Consider the following 17873-nt stretch of genomic DNA (forward strand, 5'->3'; position numbering starts at 1 on the left):
TTTTATGAAAGTCAGTTATTTAGTGACAAGAAATACTGTTTGGATCATACAAGGATTCCTAAAGCTCAACAAAATTATTAAACTGTAAAAAGAGCATTGTCAGAATCCATTGGGAATAATTTAGGCAGGAAGTAATAGAGGAAAAACCCAGCTGTTAACCTCATCCAAACCATAATGGAAAAATTGCCAAAACAAAGAATTGCACCTGCAAAGTCATATTGATACTAAAAATGTAAATTTCTAAAAAGCACTTACTATCTGTGAAATTCAGGTTGAATTTTGCTGTACACAGCATGGTTCTGAGAGCCATGATTCAATAACAGCCATCACAAAATAGTGACACTAAGGTGTGCCTTTATTTGAAACCAAATCTTACAGGCTAAACTGAAAAGCACAAAATTAAGAGTTTGCTATCTGACAGACAGGATGATTTGAGATGTACAGTCAACACTGTGTGTCTGGTACTAAGAATGAGTGACACAGCAGAGGTGCAAGGCCAGGGAGACTTTGGAAGGCGGCATCCAGGACTGTGCACAAAGGGGTCTGATGTACAACTGCATCACAGAACACGATGCAAAATAATATTGAATGTAATTCTCACAATGTAAATACAGTGTACATAGAAAATGTAATTACTAAATGTAATTCTCAGTGTTTATCTGCCTACTGAGAGGTCTAAGTCCAAACAATCCTATTGCCCTACATAACGGGTTAGCCACAAGTGCTGCCAGTGGCCAAGTGCTGTGTGTCCACCAAGAGCAGGACACCAAGGGGAGGCACCCGAGTTCCCAACTGTCCCTGGCCACGCACAGTTTTTATTATTTGAACTAAAGGACAGAGACACTCCCCACAACTCACTGTATTTCCAGGCATCTCCCCCTGCCCACGTGTAGGGTTGTGCATAAGTGGAAAAAAACTCAGTGACACAATTCAGGACGTGTCTCTCTTTCCGAAACTCCTAAGCCTGCTAGTTCAGACACACTGCTCCAGCACTGAACAGATCAACAGAGGAATGAGGGTAAACAGCAAGGCCCTTAAAAACATTTGTGGGAGTGAAATGAAAGCCATGTTTATAGATTTTGGACACGTACAATATATCTTAGTGATGACTTATAAGTCACCATTTAAAATATGGATAGACGGGAGGTAAAATGAGAGTTATCCTGAAAATAGTTACAGAAAGACAATGCATACTGATATAGAACATAAAAAATGTTGTAGGAATAATTCCAGGCAACACTACTAAAAAAAAAACAAATCCCCAAAGAGGTCCACTTTACAGTTAAAAACAGGATGATACTTAAATGAAGAACATAATGCAATATATGAATACAGTTTTACTTAATTTTTAAAAATTTCGTACTATTTTTATCTTACTTGAAAATCAGTGGTGTTATCCTGCATCAAAGCAAGGCCCAACACAATGGTCCAGAACAGTGTTTAAAAACCTTCTAAAGACATTTCAACATGAGACGACATCAATATTTCTCTACACTTCTATACATTGGGGAGGGAATTAGGGAAAGCCATTCCCTTCCTACTTACTACTGGTATCTTCTTTCTTCAAGCCTTCATCTGAACCCCCTGTATTTAACATACAAACAGGAAGGGCACTTGGCACATTTTTCCTGGTTACTGCTGGGTGATTCTCTTCATAAATAAAGGCACTTAATTCAGGAAGTGCATCAAAAGATAGTTTGACCCCTAAATGTTCAGTAATAAGGTGTTTGCAGCCTGGAAATGATATGTGTGATTGCTCTTCCCAGATGTATGGACATTTCCCTTTGGCAGGAGTTTTGCACCCTCAGTCAGGAATTGCAGCCCTACAATGGTTAATTTGGTTCAATCACAGCCTCCTTTGCAGGACTGCTCTGTTTCCTATGAAGCAGTAAAAAGCAGACAAAACCACCAACGTGTAAATACAATCCACTGATGTATATTTCATTAGTGATGAAGTGACCTGCCATCCCAATTCACCTTAAGAGAAAACAGACCAATTAAAAATTTAGTTTGCAGAACCTTCCTACATTCAATTCAGAAATACTGTAGTGCTGGCAAATTATTTATACCATATAAATACTCATCTTTTAAACCATTCCTGACCCATATTCTAATTCAAATTGGCAAGCCTACCAAACAGTTAAATTAAGAAAAACTACAACAATAAAATCAGAACAAATGAATCATTGATGTCATTGCAATATATGTCCATTTGGATTGAATGAGGTCAGTCATGAGTGACATACAAAACCCAGAGAAGGATACACCAAGTGCCAGGAGCACCTACCCTGCAGCTGCTTGGAGCGTCAGCAAACTACCATCATTACAGTATAATTTTCAGGTGATTACATGTGTGCAACAGATTAAACCTGACAAAATCAACGGAATCAAGGTTTCTAAACCAAATGCTTCGACTAATGATTTGTCTCAGAAGCGCACTTTGAATCACCTTTTGAAAATTTCTATTTTCCTTATGTAATTTTCTTGGTATTGAAAATATCCCAGAACATAACAGAAATGTCAAAGGTCTTCCTTCAATCCATTAAGAATGCCACAGGAAAATAAAACCTGGAATGTCTTCACTGAAACAAGAAACATGAAAATGGTTTCATACAGCAGTTTTTAGGTGGTTTACTAATATTCCTGAGCCAAGTAACCTACTTCTAAAGCAAGGACATACTGCACAGACAGGCTTGACTTAATTTTCATTTCTGTATCACAATGAGTCCTCAAATACAGTAAATCCTACTATTGGATGTGGTCTTTATAAATATAAAATGTGTATTTATGATTTTCCTTATTTATTCTATAAGCAAGATCCTGAACCATTCTCCATCTATGAATTAAAACACCCACAGGAAAAAAAAAATCTTTTTTAAACTAGGACATCTGTCTGCTATATGTAAGTGGTGATATTTTTAACAGAGAACAAAATTCCCATATCATGAAATTAATACTTTATGCTTGTGCCATAGATTTTTCTTCTCTCCTAGCACATAATGCATGGAATAGTAGGAATATGGGGATAATTTTGGAACATATCTAATGTCTCCTCTGAAGGAATGAAGCATGTTTTCCTGATTAAAAAAACCCAAAAAAACAAACTTTAGCATTAAAAATATTTCTTGTCAAAAATATTACTGGACCAAAGGTTTCCAGGGAATTTTCCAAAAGAAGTGCCTTCCCACCTTTCAAAAACATCTCATCTTTGCCTTGTTGTTTCCTGGTTGCTCATAAGCTAAAATCCCAGGGTAACATAGTTTATTGTTTTAATATCTGTCTGACGCAAAGCAAAAGTGTTCTCTGGTGAGTGCTTATCTGTCACATGTACTTCTGTGAAAGGAATATCAAGACAAATAAGATGTTCTTATATGGGCATATCATGGGATTATGAGTTTGGCACTGACTGAATTCTGTTTAAAAATAGTTGAAACAATAAATACAAAAAAACATCTACACTGATATTTTGAGGATGCATGCTTGAAGAGCACTGGGTTTTAAATATTTTAATTATAAGGGGTGTATGCTATGTTAGCATGAATAGAAAATTAGCACTCAAGTCCATAAATGGGACAAACAAGATGAGAGGAAATCATATTCATAATTTAAACAGTTAAAACAATAAAATTCTATTCCAGTGGTACAATAGACTGTGAACTTACTTAGGATTAATTAAACTCAATGTAATGGCATTTTCTATATTGAAATGAATAACCAGTGATCTGGAAATTCATTTAGACCATTAGGTTAATTACAGAAACTGATGGAAGTTTTATCAGACAATTACAATTAAAGAACACGAACAATGTGGGACAGATTTATAAGCATTTGTACCACCTCAATCATTTTTGCTGAATTCCACCACCACTTCTTCCAAAACTGTAATCAATATATCAATTAAAAAATGGGCCATCAACTTCATTTGACCTTGAGTATGATAAAATAAAACTAATTAGTATCGGATTTCTGCATTTTCATATTTTTCTTCTTTTAATTCTATCACTTGATTGCAGTAAGAAAGATTTATTTAGGAGCTGATAAGCAGGCTTACTGAAGATGAAACAACTCTAACGTTTAGGAAATCTAAGCCAAAAGTGACTTTAGTTTAAAATGTACTCATTGAAGTCAAGGCAAAATTCTCTTTTATGGGCAGGCTAAACATTAGGGAAATAGAGGTGTTCATCTGCACATCATTCTGAACAAAGGCATGTAGAAAATTAAAATATTTTACCACACATGTGAGCTACTCATGTAGCTAAAATGAACTGTCCCTTCAAAATGTACTCAGAAAAACCCACTAGTAGCTACACACTCACTTGGAGCTAAAATAAAGCCTAAAAGTTTCAGAGATCAGAGTGCTGATTTAAAGAGTAAAAAATATTTAGCTGCCTTTGAACTTCCCTTTAAATTTTAAATTCCATCTCTCTCCCATTACCCTCCATGGGGCCTGGGTAGGCACAGATGGACATTCCTGAGGAATGGGATGCACAGCTTTAGCCTACTGCCTCACCACACCAGCAAGGGCTGGGTGAGCTCAGGAATGCTGGGAGCCAGTCCAGAGCACAAGGATTTCTACGGGAAATGCATCTCCTCTTCCATACCCTGCCACAAAGGACAGAGAGATTATCAGTGAAACAGAGCCAGGCACATGCTGGGAAGACAAGGGACAACAAACTTGACTTGCAACGAGAGAGTTTTCCACTATCAGGACCTTCAGTCACTGGAACAGATGAGCCCATAAGGGTGCACAATCTCCATCCTTAGAGGTGCCCTGGTGCACCCTGGTCCTTCCAACCAGAATTACTTTACAATTCTACAACTTCGTATCTTCTTCCTTCCATGCTTTGCTCTCATGAGCTTCTACTTCATTCACATTTTCAGGCACTTCTACATTATAGAAAAATGGGGGAAATAGGCACAAAACAATTTTTAAAAGTTATTGCATAAATTCAGATTTGTATTTTTGCCTTTTTGAACCATACATACCCAGCTGTGGTACTGTCCTTGGCAGAACAGTGATACAGACATTCAGGGACAGAACCTTTTTCTTCTTTTGAATCTTCCTTTCGTCCAGCAGCAGGGTCTTAGTATTCTCATGGATCCTACTACTGTGTGGCATCAATTTGGAAAAGTTCCAAAGTTATTCTTGATACATTTCTTATTTACCAGTAGATACAAATTTCTTCAGGACTTTAAAATTCCCTGTGGAAGCAACTATTCTAAAGAAGTGAGGGCAAAAAGAGACTGTCAGTTACGTGCAGCCAAACTGTTTCATTTACTTTCAGAGATGTCCTGGGCCTCTAGGAAGATTCCAGTGAGTGCTGACTCACGGGGATGTGGTGAGCTCCAGTCATTCCTTGCTGGATGTAACTCCTTTCAATACTTGTCTGCAGTCTGCATTACGGTAGTGATGAAGGATTTAACTGAAAGCTGTTGTATCAGTTCTGCCCTGGAGATGCCAATCCTGTGAGAATCTACAGCAGCCAAGGTTGCCTGCCTGGATGTTCTGGCTGTGGTTGTCAAAGGACCTGTCCCACCCAGGGATGGGAACACATTGGCATGCTGAAACTCTGCTCTCTACATGACAAATGATCTATTCCAACAATAGATGTGCAAATGAAAAACTGATCCAGGTCCCATCTTCTCCTTCAGCATAAGAGAACAGATGAAGCATGAGAGACTATTGCTGCTGATTTGTTCCACTGCTTGCAGGAGAAACAGCTCATTTCTTTCTGTATTATGCAAAGGGCCAGAAGTGATGGAAGGAAGCAGAACCACGTTCCCATCTCCTGACATATTCAGAGGTGTAACTAATCATTGTGCTGGGAAATGTACAGTGTGATACATAAAATATATCCTGGAGAAATAAAATATCAGAAGGGAAGGAGGAGCTCCAAGAATTGCAGTCTGCTTTCTGCAGAGCCAATGGGTAAAGGTGCTCAGAGTCATCAGAGGCTACCAGTGGCCAGTACAAATACAAACCAAAAAAGTTCAGTGAGAAGCCAAGCTAGCCAAATTAAGAAAAATACATCTTACAACCATGTTTCAGTCCATCATACATTATAACTCAGGAGCAAAAGAGGAAAAGTTAGACAACACTTTGAAAAATGGAGACTACCCTCTTCCAAATATCTGAAAATTCCTAAATGCCATTAGCACTTAGTGAACTTCAGGTATCTCAGATGGCTTTAGAAAAATCTCAGCAGACTCTTTCCCTTCTGTTAAAACAATTACAAATTGAAAACCTCTTAATTCTTACACTGTAAGCAGTTCTAAAATATCACACAGTTACAATATCAGCAGTAACAGAATAAACGATTAACAAATTATTCAAAAAGGAAGGCTGCAATATTGTTGCCTACATGGCATGATAATAGTACAAGTATTCATCTCCTAGACACTAATGTTGACTTTTCAGTTATAATTTCAATATTACAAATGTGCACAAAAATGGAATATAGAAGATCTTTAAACTAATAAAAGAAATGAGACGAAAGTCAGCCTTTATTTCTAGTCACTTCTAGTGGAATTTCCTAAAGAAATGAAGCTATTTTACATCTTTATTGAAAGTTTTGTAATAAGGAGAAATAAAAAACCTAATTACAATACTTAGTAATTGTAGTAATTTTGGGTTTATTAGGAGTTGTGACCCTGAGGGGGAAACTGCATTTTGGCAAGATGAAATTCTATAGATAATAAAAGAAAAATCATGACTTGCAAACACACAGATTCAACAAAAGTGTAGTAATTTCTACTGTGAGGGCTACCAGCAATGTCTGTTATGAAACTGTGTATTACACATTGCCCAGTGGGAGGCAGATAAGCAAAGCCTGTTTATTTATGCATTTGGCAGAATTGAAAACAAACAGGTGTTTGTTAGGATATCATTATTCAAGGAGCACCACTGCAAAATAAGATTTTTCAACGGGACTGACTCAGTGGACATAAAGGAAACAGTGAAGTCCAGGGCTCAGCTTGCTCACAGGGTCTCTTTAGGGAGTCAATATTAGTGGAAATATCATCTGACAGAAACAGCAATCCCAGAAATAAAATTCCTGGGGTACCACTCAGTGAGGCAATAGGAGCAACAGGTTAAACTTATGAAAAGCTTTCAAAGAAAAGCAATTTTCAGAAAATTATAACCAACACTGCCCCCTCTTCTCTAAAAGAAGCTCCCTAATAGTGAGATGAGTGAAATGTTTGGATCATTTTCTAGGAAAACGACTGTCAGTCAAAAAGGAGGAAAGCTCTTAAAATGTCCAAAAGGCAGCACTAATTTAAACTGTAAGTACTTCATATCTCTGTGTTACTAAAAAAGTAAAAATACCCCACTTCTAGGGAAAGGTGACATACCAGAAAATATTCTTGGAGCACCTGGAAGCAAATGCAGACTTAACTGACAATTTAATTTGCAATTTAAAACACTTGATACATTTGGTTAGCTCACTATGCGTTTGTAGACTCCAGACTCCTGATTTCAAGGGGATCCCATATGTATCTGCAGCTGCAGCTCTAGGGATGCCATTGATAACGTCTGACATAAGAGAACTACATGACTGTAGAGATGATCGCAGTGGAACTCTTTTGTCCTCATTCCTGGTTTTAATCTAAAATAATAATTATGTTAGTAGTCTAGATAAGCTCTAAGAGAGTAGAATTGCATTCTAGATTGAATAAAATCTTCATAAAGAGCATACCTGATAATGTTGTTAAATCAGACCATGTATTTTCTTTACAGAGGGCTACAATGAACACAGAGCCAGGGCTGCTGCGAGCAGCAGTTACTGCTCTGCATTCAGCTCCAGGCTTCTCATCCCACTAGATGCCAGAATGAGCATCAGTGGTACCACCAATCCAATATAAAACACTCTCAGAAGAGGTTTCTGCTCAGAATTTCAGAGGACACATCTCTACTGCAAAGTTTTGTACGGAAAAATGGCTGATGGCAGCATCCATCATGTCAGCTCGTCTCTGCTCTTTTTATTAGGGCAGCTTCTTATGGCTCAAAATGCCCCCTTTCATACAGGCTGCTCCTTTTGCAAAAAAAGAATTCATATCTATTTGCTTCCTGACCCAATCAAATGGTGGCATGATAACAGGCGTTTTGTGTATTAAATCACAGTTGTGAGCAGGACAGAAGAAGAAACACAACATCTTCTACACAAAATGCAGAGCACACAACAGTACTGGATTCCAAAAACTGTCACTGTTACTGTAGAACTTTTGACCATTTTTGTACAACATCGCAATATAGGCAATTTTTTTTCCTTTTTTCTTTTTTTTTTAAATAAAATATATTTTGAGAATAAAGATACAACTGAAAACACTGAATTATCTGTTGACATTACTTACATAAGTTTATAAACACCACATTTACTTTAACAAGAACTGTTGGGAAAGTTGACATTTTTAGGGGGCTTAATTCACATTAATGTGCTTTTGTCACAAAACAGAACAAAAAACGAGCCATAACACTAGCTTACTTGTGGATGTGTATACTAGTGAACTGGGGGCACTGTACACGGGAGATCCCTCCTGGTTTGCCTGGCACAGCAGCACCCTGCCTACAAGAAAGAGAGAGAGAGTGGTATCTGGTTTCGGAACACTTCAACTAAACCTCAGTTTGCATCTCAAAACAGATATAAAGTCACAACCGGAGCAGTGCACTGAACCAGGGGCGCTTTTTGTCCTTTGGCTTCAAAGCAGAAAGAGCCCAAATAAACACAGTTTGACACTGGAGAAAGCAGAACACAGGCATGCCCCAAACACCATCAGCGCCGCTACCCCGCGGGAACCGGCACCTCGCCCAGCTGCTCCCTCTCACCCTGTTTCTCCCAACATCTGCTGCCCGTGGGAGCACCCACCCACCCTCCCCACCCGGCTGCTGCTTCCTCAGCTCCCTGGCCCTGGCTGGAATGAGGCTCCTCAAGCCAACACAGCAGGAAAATCATGTGCAGCATTCCCAGGACAGGCCAGGTATGACCTGGGTTACATCACTCCCATTATCACTAAGTGATCACTGACACATCTGAATTCAGTATTGTTTGCTCAGAGAAATGCACAAATATGAGCTACTTTCCAGTAAATAAGCTGGGTTTGGGATTAAGAACAAAACCAGATAAAACAAAATATATATATTTTTTTTTTTTTTCCCAAAGGAATAAAAGTAAAAGCAATAACCAAATCCATTTAAACCAACACTTTTGCAGTGCTCATTTTGAACAAATGACACAAGTTTCAGGTTTTTTCCTTTTTTTCTTTTAAATGAACTTAAAACACCTCAGTTTTTCTTAAAATTGTATTTTAACAGTCTTGGCTGAATACAGATTGAGCATTGATCAGAGGCAGAAATAACTGCACTTTCAAACTAGGAAAGAAACTTCTGCACTTCTGGAATACAGTCCATGAGGAAAAGTGGGATATGAGACATCTGGTTTTGCAGATATATGTGCATATATCTGTATTTACACACACAGGATTTTATATACACATACACTGACATGCTTCAAGCTGTCAGGATTTTTGAATCACACAATTCAAACCCATCAAATCTACATGGAGATTTGTGAAACTTCAGACACTGTGCATTGACATGCAATGGAACAGCAGAGTCCAATGTGCTTGGAAGGACAGCATTAAGTACAAATACATTTTCCACAGTATTGCAGGAGCAATTCTCAACTTCCATTCACCAGGCCAGAGTTCTTTGAACAAGTATTTGTAAAAAATTTCTGCCATTAACCAGTTTTTTGATTGTTGCTTGCAGCTGTCACTTGAAGGAGAAATATTGGAAATACTGGAGAGTAATAAAATAATTCTTGTAATTTATGCGATTTAACTAAGACTGTGACTACTGGAAATCTCATTAATTACTATGCTTCTAACCTTCCTAGACAATAGCATACCCTTAACTAACAGGATTTAGAGATGCTTCCTTTTTTCCAGCCATCCACGGCTAATATAAAAGATAAAACATAAAACAAGCTATTTTTCCCCCTTTGATATGTTGATATCTCTCTCAGCCTTCAGCCCTCATGTGGAAGCTGGCAAATGAACATGAACCTATTGAGATCCTAACTACAAGCAGCATTTTCAGGTTATGAAATAAAGAGGCCCCATCCACACGCTCCTTTGACCCCAGGAATGTGTATGATGGAATATGGATGAATTTAACACCACAGATGCTTTAAAACTTGAGCTACTGCAGAAGCCTGAAAATGAAAGTGAGCTGAAAACCCAGAGGCATTCATCCAGCTGAGAGAAACACATTAGGAAAATCAGTCATTTTCATTAGGTTTTAAGAGTAATACAACAATAATGACTTCAAGTATGTCTAGAAAACAGATAAAAATATTTTTAGAAATCAAAGGTTACAGTTTATTTACATTATTCACTGTAAAGCCCAGATAACACTTGGCTTCCTCCATGCTCCATAGGTATTTTCCTATTCTTTGCAGCTAAGATTCTTGTATTTCGTCTGATTTTGTCTTATACAAATCTAATTTTCCCTAGTCTAGTCATCTAATTTCTAATTAAAGTACTTCAAAACAGATGCTTTTTTCATCTGTGCTACTAGAATGTATTTAATTTCTTGCATAGAGCCTTCTAATTATATTTTGACAATCTGCCTTTGAATTTGTACATAAAATTAATACTGATAACTAAAACATTATTATTAGATTTTGTGAGAAAAAATATTGAACTTTTTAATCGACTTTAGTAAGAAAAGATTATTTCTTCTGCATCTAATTTTGGTATTAAAAATATTTAAATTGCAATTAATACAACTGAGGGAAGACTGAATTATTTACAGTAAGATCTTGGATAAACCTCAGAACACAGAAACAACCTATAAATTCCCCAATGGGGAAAAAAAGTATTACTATTCCTCCAGAACACTAAATTCTAGTGTGATGGAATAAAAGAGTTGTTTTTTGGTGGTTTTTTTTTTTTAAGAAAGAGGATTTTAATATAGAGTTTTGAGAGAGCAGTGGCAGAGGGGACACTGAGGGGACCAGCCTGGGGGAAGGAACACTGCAGAGACCCAGCCCTCACCCCTGGAATGCTGCCTGGCAGCACAGACAAAACCAGGCTTCCCAAGATCAAAGACTATTCCCACTCATTCTTCTCTTCCTCCACTGTTTTCTCCTCCAGCCCATGATTAAGAATGCACTGTTTGATGAGGTCCTTTGCTGAAGCACCATAGTTATTTTGAGAAATAATTACTCCAAAAATATTCAGGCTGTAAAAAAAAGTGATGTGCAGTCATTGATATTTTTAGAATACTTGAAATTCAGTTCCCAGTGGTTTCAAGATCTCTGACTAAATGCATTTTCCCGCATTTTTTCATACTTTTAAAAATAAGTTTTTTGTGTACAGTTATTTACATGATGCATACAAACTAATCTACAGAAATACCAACGTACTCGTGGTGCTGCAGAGTACTCACTGCCTCATGTAAAGTGTTTAGCCTCATGCCACAGCTAAAAAAAAAAATCACTGTATTTCTCAAATACTCCAAGAGCCAAGAAGGAACACCAAGGATCAACAATATGTGGACTCACCCACTAAATTATAGAGGATTTTTAAACCCCTTCTGTTAAAAATAGCTTTTAACTGGAACCACTGTGTAGCCAGCACTACAGGCAGCTTCGAAGTAAAGATCTGCAATTCGTTTAAAAGAATTTTAAAAATTAGTTGCAATCTCTTATGGTATTGTTTGGGGAAGTATAAACTGAAATAACATTTTCTGCAGAAAAAAACCACATACCATTAGCTAAAATCATGCTGTTGGTGTAAATCATGCTGTTGGTGCACAGCCTCGATTATGGGCCCAGCTCTCTCCTGTCACAGGAAGGAGATGAAACTTCTAGAAAGCTTTCCTGGCAATGGTTTAAAGGTTATATACCACGACAGAGAACCTGAGCTTACAATGCACCACCTCCCCATACACATGGCATTAGGACCTTGGCTCACGAAACAAAAGTTTCCAATTTACAGCGCTGTTACTTATTCTCCAAGAATTTGGGGGGAATTACAAAAAAGAAGAGGACACATGATACTCATTGGGGGTTTGCCCTGGAGCATAACAAAGTGAGACCCAGGGGAAAAATGTTCTCCCTCCAGCAACCCTAAGGAAGCACAGCTTCACAGAAAGCTCTTTGAAGAACTGGAGAGTGACAGTGGTGCTGAGTTCTCTACAGCATCCAACTGCTGCCTTCATGGTGAGGGTAAGCATTTTCAGTGGCAGGAGTTAATCAGCTCAATGTGCAGGGCTGGTCTGCGCTGGGTTTTAGTGCACAGGTAGCCAAAATGAGTGTTTGCAATAGAGGAACTAAGTAACTTACCACATACAAGGAGATTTAGTGATGATTACGTTATTCTAATCCATTGTGCTCTCAGCTTTCCAGGTAAATCAGCTGCTCTTTACACATATTCTTTTCTCTTGTGCTACCAAAAGGAGCTTCTTACTGCCTCTCACTACTAAGTATCAGTTCATCCATTTCATAATACTATTTACAAACAAAAAAATCCAAACAAAGCCACAGGAAAAAGTGGATAAAACTGAAGCTATTTACATCTCATTTTGCCTGTATTAATATAAATTGTTATTTTAAGAGCCTAATCTAAATCTAAAAAATACATTCTTTATTGCATTCAGCGATTAATTTTTTTCATTTTCTTTTTCTCCCAGTCCAGCTGGATGATAGCCAGGGCTCCCTGAGTTAGTTCTGGTCATTCTGACCACTCTGTTCCTTTGTGCCTTTTGCAACAACTATTATTCCTAAACGCTTTGCTGTTCAGTGCATGAAGAAAACTGTAAAACTGCATCTCTCATGAACAAATCAGGAGATTTGCAAGTGTATCAAGGATCCTCATAAGCAATCCATCTCCACTCTCGATCTGCTGTTCTAAAAGTGTAATTTTATATTGGCATTTTCAGACAGAAATAGCACTATTCTTGTTCTGGTCTGAAATATTGTTCTGTGATGGATTATTTCAAAATGTCTCACAGAAATAGATCAGAAACACCTAATAAAAGGCTCCTGTTGTACAATAATAGTGTGTGTTAGCATCTATTGTCCCTTCTGACTAGGGAATTTAAAGAGAGCCTCTACAGCCTCTCTCTTGAATACATAATAGTAGTTAAGTGCTCTCTTAGCCCTTCATTATCAATAGTCAAACTACACAGACTTAGTATGCTTTTAAATATGCTGTTAATTCAAAAGAAGTGCTCTGTGAGGGCCTTCAGTTATCTGGGATCTCGATAAATTGAATAATGTCCTTCAGATTTTAACACAACCACTCATGGATGGTTGTGTTGATACACTGGATTGTTTCATCCATTATTAACAAGGAATAAAGTAACATAACCCCAAACCACACACCTCCTTTCTTCCAATATGTTAAAAATACAAACAAAATCTATGTTTAATCCCACCAAAGCTTATCTATAGTTTCATTTACACAAGAGGGTAAGGAGGAGAATCTAAAGTAGTTGATGTCTAAAGGTGATTTTCCTAAGTCCAAACCTGTTTCTATGTTGCCTTCTGACAGCACACCTGAAATACATTCAATTATTGAACAGCCTGGATGTGCTTGCTGCTGGTAATGAGAACCTGTGCCCTCTACCACGCTTACGTAGCAAGTCCCTGACTCACAAATAACCTGATATACATTGTTAAAAGTAGAGGGATGGGGGAAAAAACCATGCCAAAAAACAGACAGTGAAGGTATGTGTCTCTAAGACATTTCCCGAGATCTCTCCATCCAAAAATTCTATTTAAGTTGCTAATTTTCCTTTCCATCACTTTTCTAAGCATAGTGGATCTTTCTTTATTATCACTCCTAGAGTGTCCCTAAAACACTCAATGAACTGAGGCACTGATTCAGGGAACAGCAATGAATGTTACAGCAAACATAATCTGTAAACCACCCTTCCAATTATTCTTTGCTGGCCATATCATCCATTTCCCAGCTTTTGGGAAACAGACCTCTCACTCCAGTTATTCATGTGCAGTATCCAGGATGCTGTCACAAACTGGGATTGGAAGGGGTCAATATCATGCAAGTAAAAATCAGAGAAGCAACAAAATTTGCAGCTCTGGCGTGAGATAATCCCCCTAATTCCCCTTCTCCCCACCTCTTCCCTCTGTAGGACAGGTAACTCATTCCACAGTAACAGGGATTACTCCTTCTCCTGCTTGCTTAAAAACACACTGTGACTGACTGGTTTCTAATTTAATTAACAAGCCAGCCTTCCCATAGACTGGCTGCATTGCAGGAAAAATTTATGTGATGTTTCCACACACAAAGTAAAGCAATTGCAGCAAACTGCCCTTTCCAAAAATAATTTAAAAGAGATTAATCATCCACAGGCAATCCTTGTCTGGTAACTAAAATGAAACTAAATCGCACAGACTCAGCTGGTCCTTGTACCAAAATCTGCAACACTCTTAGTGAGTTTACCTGTGCTTGTACTGAACTTTATCACTGGCATCCAAGTGTAAATCCTTGTCCACACACTGTCATCAGAAAAGTCTAAAAACTGGACAGGCACTCAATAGTCATGAAAAAAAAATGGAGTGGTACCATCAGGATTTCCTGCAAAATATGTTCACTGTAAGATTTCTCTCTACAACCTCAGGTGCACATAAAGTAATATTCTGTGCTGTTCATTGCCATTATTTTACACTGGGGCATGCTTCCCACTGGAGTTGTTCAGGATCTTTGAAAAATCAAATCTTTATTCCTAATCTTTCTAGGTCCTCTAGCAGACATAGCAGGTAAGCAGGTAAATGATGGCTGTTCTTGGTTCACTTGTAACTTTGAGAAACAAATATGAAGAAATTCTGAAGTGTAAACTTTTGAAGTAAACTCTGAGCTGGTATTACACTCTTCTTGAAATAAGATACTTGAGAATATACAAAATGCTCTCATGTTCTGCTGATAACTAAAATGGGTTGCATTCATATGTCTGACTGTTGAATAAAGATTGCAATAGGAAAAGAAACACAGAAAAAATGAAGCTGGAGCCTTTCTGCCCAAACACAAACACTACAGTTTCAACATGGCCCTGCAGGGATTACAAGTGAATGTGTTTATGCTTTATCCTCTCATATTGTGTCAAGACACTATTTTCTGTGCAAATTACCTTTTTCAGTAAATCTATAAGACAGAGATGCAAATCTAATGCAATTAGATGCAGAGATGCAAATTACTAATCCCTCAGTTCTCTTTGCTTACATCAGTGAATGCTGGTTCTAACTTATAAATAAAATTCTATTCTGAATGACAAGCTGAGAATATAAAAGACCAAAAATTGAATCATCGTGCATAATCCTGGCTTTACCTAGTCTGTTTCTTTCCTAGCCCAGACAGGTCCCAGAATTTCAGGAGCATGAAAAGCCATTAAAGAAATGGTAATGCAGTATTTCCAAACTTTCTAAAGCACTCACTTTGACTAGGAACAATTCTATGCTTAGAGATTTCCAAAGAAAATATGAAAGCACCAAACCAACAGAGCTTGTAAAGCTTGTAAAGCACAGCCCCCTCTCAGCTACCTTCATAAGGAACAAATGAACTGAAAACTCTGTATTTTGAAAGTTGCTCTCAATAAGTATTATGAAATGCAATTACAGTTTATATTGGGGATCCGGTCATCCAATGCCCAAAATGGGAAAAAAACCACATAAGATGGAAGAGAAAACATTAGCAATATGTTTGGAATACAATTAACCATAATTTCAAACTGCTTTAGCATTAATTTACAGATATAATCAACGTTTAACACAGAGCAGAGTTGTTTTCCATTCCACATAACTATATTAACTTTACATTTCATATATTACTTTATTACTTTACATTTCAGAATAGTTTGTCTGCCTGACTGTCCATTCTAACACATGGATATTCCTAACTTGGTTATTCTTCTAATCAGAGGAATTTATTCCTCTACATAACTGCTATTAATTTATCTAGCATTGCAAATATCCCACCCAGTTCTGGACAAACAAGTGTTCCAGTGATGACCTTGCAGTTTGTCTTAAATTTTCCTGAGAGATTCTTAAGCCAGTGCTTTCTACATATATCCATGGCTGGCACTTGGATTACAGCCCCAGTTTTATTCTAGAAATGCATCTTGCATTAACTCAGGTCCAGGCAGTGCCCACCCAGGCTCACCCGTGCTGCCCAAGTAGTTAGTTCGTGATCTAGATGGGAGCAGTAGCTCTAAACCAGCTGGATTTATATCCAGCCTCCAAACCTACACCATACACAGTCTGGAGAGGCTGCCACCTTATTTATTTAATGCATTTTAGGTCTCTTACTAACCAGGAAGCCATAAGAACACATTTTCACTAAGCACCAGAATGATGTTTAAATAAGAGAAGAAATAATTTTTCCTTAAAGATTCTCTTTGTGGGTACTTAACTTTTTTAGCCCTTTGAAATTTGATCAAATATATCCACAATAAAAACATCTGAAACAAACACAAGACTTAGAAAACAATGCAATGACAAAGAAGGACAGTACAGCTCCTGCTTGGTCAGAAGGCTTTCTTTTGGGTTAAGTAATATCTAAACAAATAAGGAAACCTCTGTGTGAAATCAGTAGAAACATGGAAACATGGTCAGCAGATCAAGACCTGCATCTCAGCAAGATTTTACCAGCAAGCAAAGAGATCCAGCCATCCACCCCAAACACATCATTTCCCCTATTTTGAAAGGACTCCAGCTTTCAGCAAATATAGATTTCTTGTTTTTACAGATTCTGTTTGTGAACAAATCCATCATAATCCAGTATCAAATGGCCCTCTCATAATGGACCGGGGACAAAATTCACAAACTTTTACACTGAAGAAGAAAAAACTCCCTTCTTAACTGTTTCCTACCTTCATAAAGCTGCATCTATGGTTGAAGATTTACAGTTAAATAATCAAATCTATGGAATTTCTTCTAGAAATCCCATAGGAAGAATACCAAAGCCTAAGTATATACCATGTGATATACATCCCAGAGAAACACCTTTAAAAGGTAATACTGACAGTATCTGTGGTGATCTCTTTAAAATGTGCAGACTTAAAAACAACAGTGAATAGAAGTAGATTAATCCTCCTCCAGATTTAAATATATAACCGATTGACTAAATTAATGTTTAAAAAAATAAGTCATTGGCGTTATCTTTAAATAAGCCTTGTTTAGTTTCCATGAGGGTATATATTTTAATGAAGAACTCATAATAATGTAGCATAAGGCATAATTAATTCTGGATTCTTCTTCTTTTTTTAGTAAATAACTAGTAGAGATGCTGAATTCCATTTTTCTATTGGCTTTATTCATCTTTCATAAACCCGGATTTCCTCTCTAATGGCTTATAAAAGCTCCACAGAGTTTTAGAAATGCATTAGCTGTCATCAGTGGTGTTAATCTACCTAGGAAGTCCTCATTTGTCTGATGGCACGTTTAACATTATGATTTTTGAAACAACAGTTACAGCTTTGTTTTATACTTTGAAGAGGAGCATCTATAAAACACAGGTGGAATATTAAACAATAATTATTTAACTGTAATTAGAAAACTATTTAAGGTGTTTATCTAACACTACTGCAAATATATTTATTTAGGAAAATCTGCTTAGTCGATAGCAAAGTTTGACTCTAAGTGTATGTAATCAAATTGTAAAATGAGTAAATCTATGTAGTGACAGACAGCTTTTACAAAAATTCTGCTTTAGAGATGCAATACAGTGAACTTTTACCCCAGGATTAGAATTGCTGTGCAAGCATATAATTCAGCTTCCCAAACTCCAAGCATCTTCACTGAGAAGTGTTTCTAGGGTATTTGCTGAGCTTATGCAAGACTCATTTAAATTCC

General features: G+C 37.4%; 1 protein-coding gene across 28 annotated transcripts in view; it reads right to left on the reverse strand.

Moving 5' to 3' along the window:
• Positions 1 to 17873, reverse strand: part of RBFOX1 (RNA binding fox-1 homolog 1) — a 1110759-nt gene that overhangs the window by 55349 nt on the left and 1037537 nt on the right. For 27 of the 28 annotated variants that reach the window (XM_042037784.1, XM_042037778.1, XM_042037788.1 and 24 more), the window contains one exon: positions 8484 to 8564. The exons of the other annotated variant lie outside the window; for it this stretch is intronic. In XM_042037784.1, the coding sequence (XP_041893718.1) occupies positions 8484 to 8564 (81 nt within the window). The remainder of the gene's footprint in view (positions 1 to 8483; positions 8565 to 17873) is intronic. 28 annotated transcript variants of the gene reach the window in all.

This window comes from Corvus kubaryi, unplaced genomic scaffold (assembly GCF_017639235.1).
Source record: "Corvus kubaryi isolate FWS band 111438036 unplaced genomic scaffold, C.kubaryi_AGA036_p1.0 37387, whole genome shotgun sequence".
NCBI lineage: Eukaryota > Metazoa > Chordata > Aves > Passeriformes > Corvidae > Corvus > Corvus kubaryi.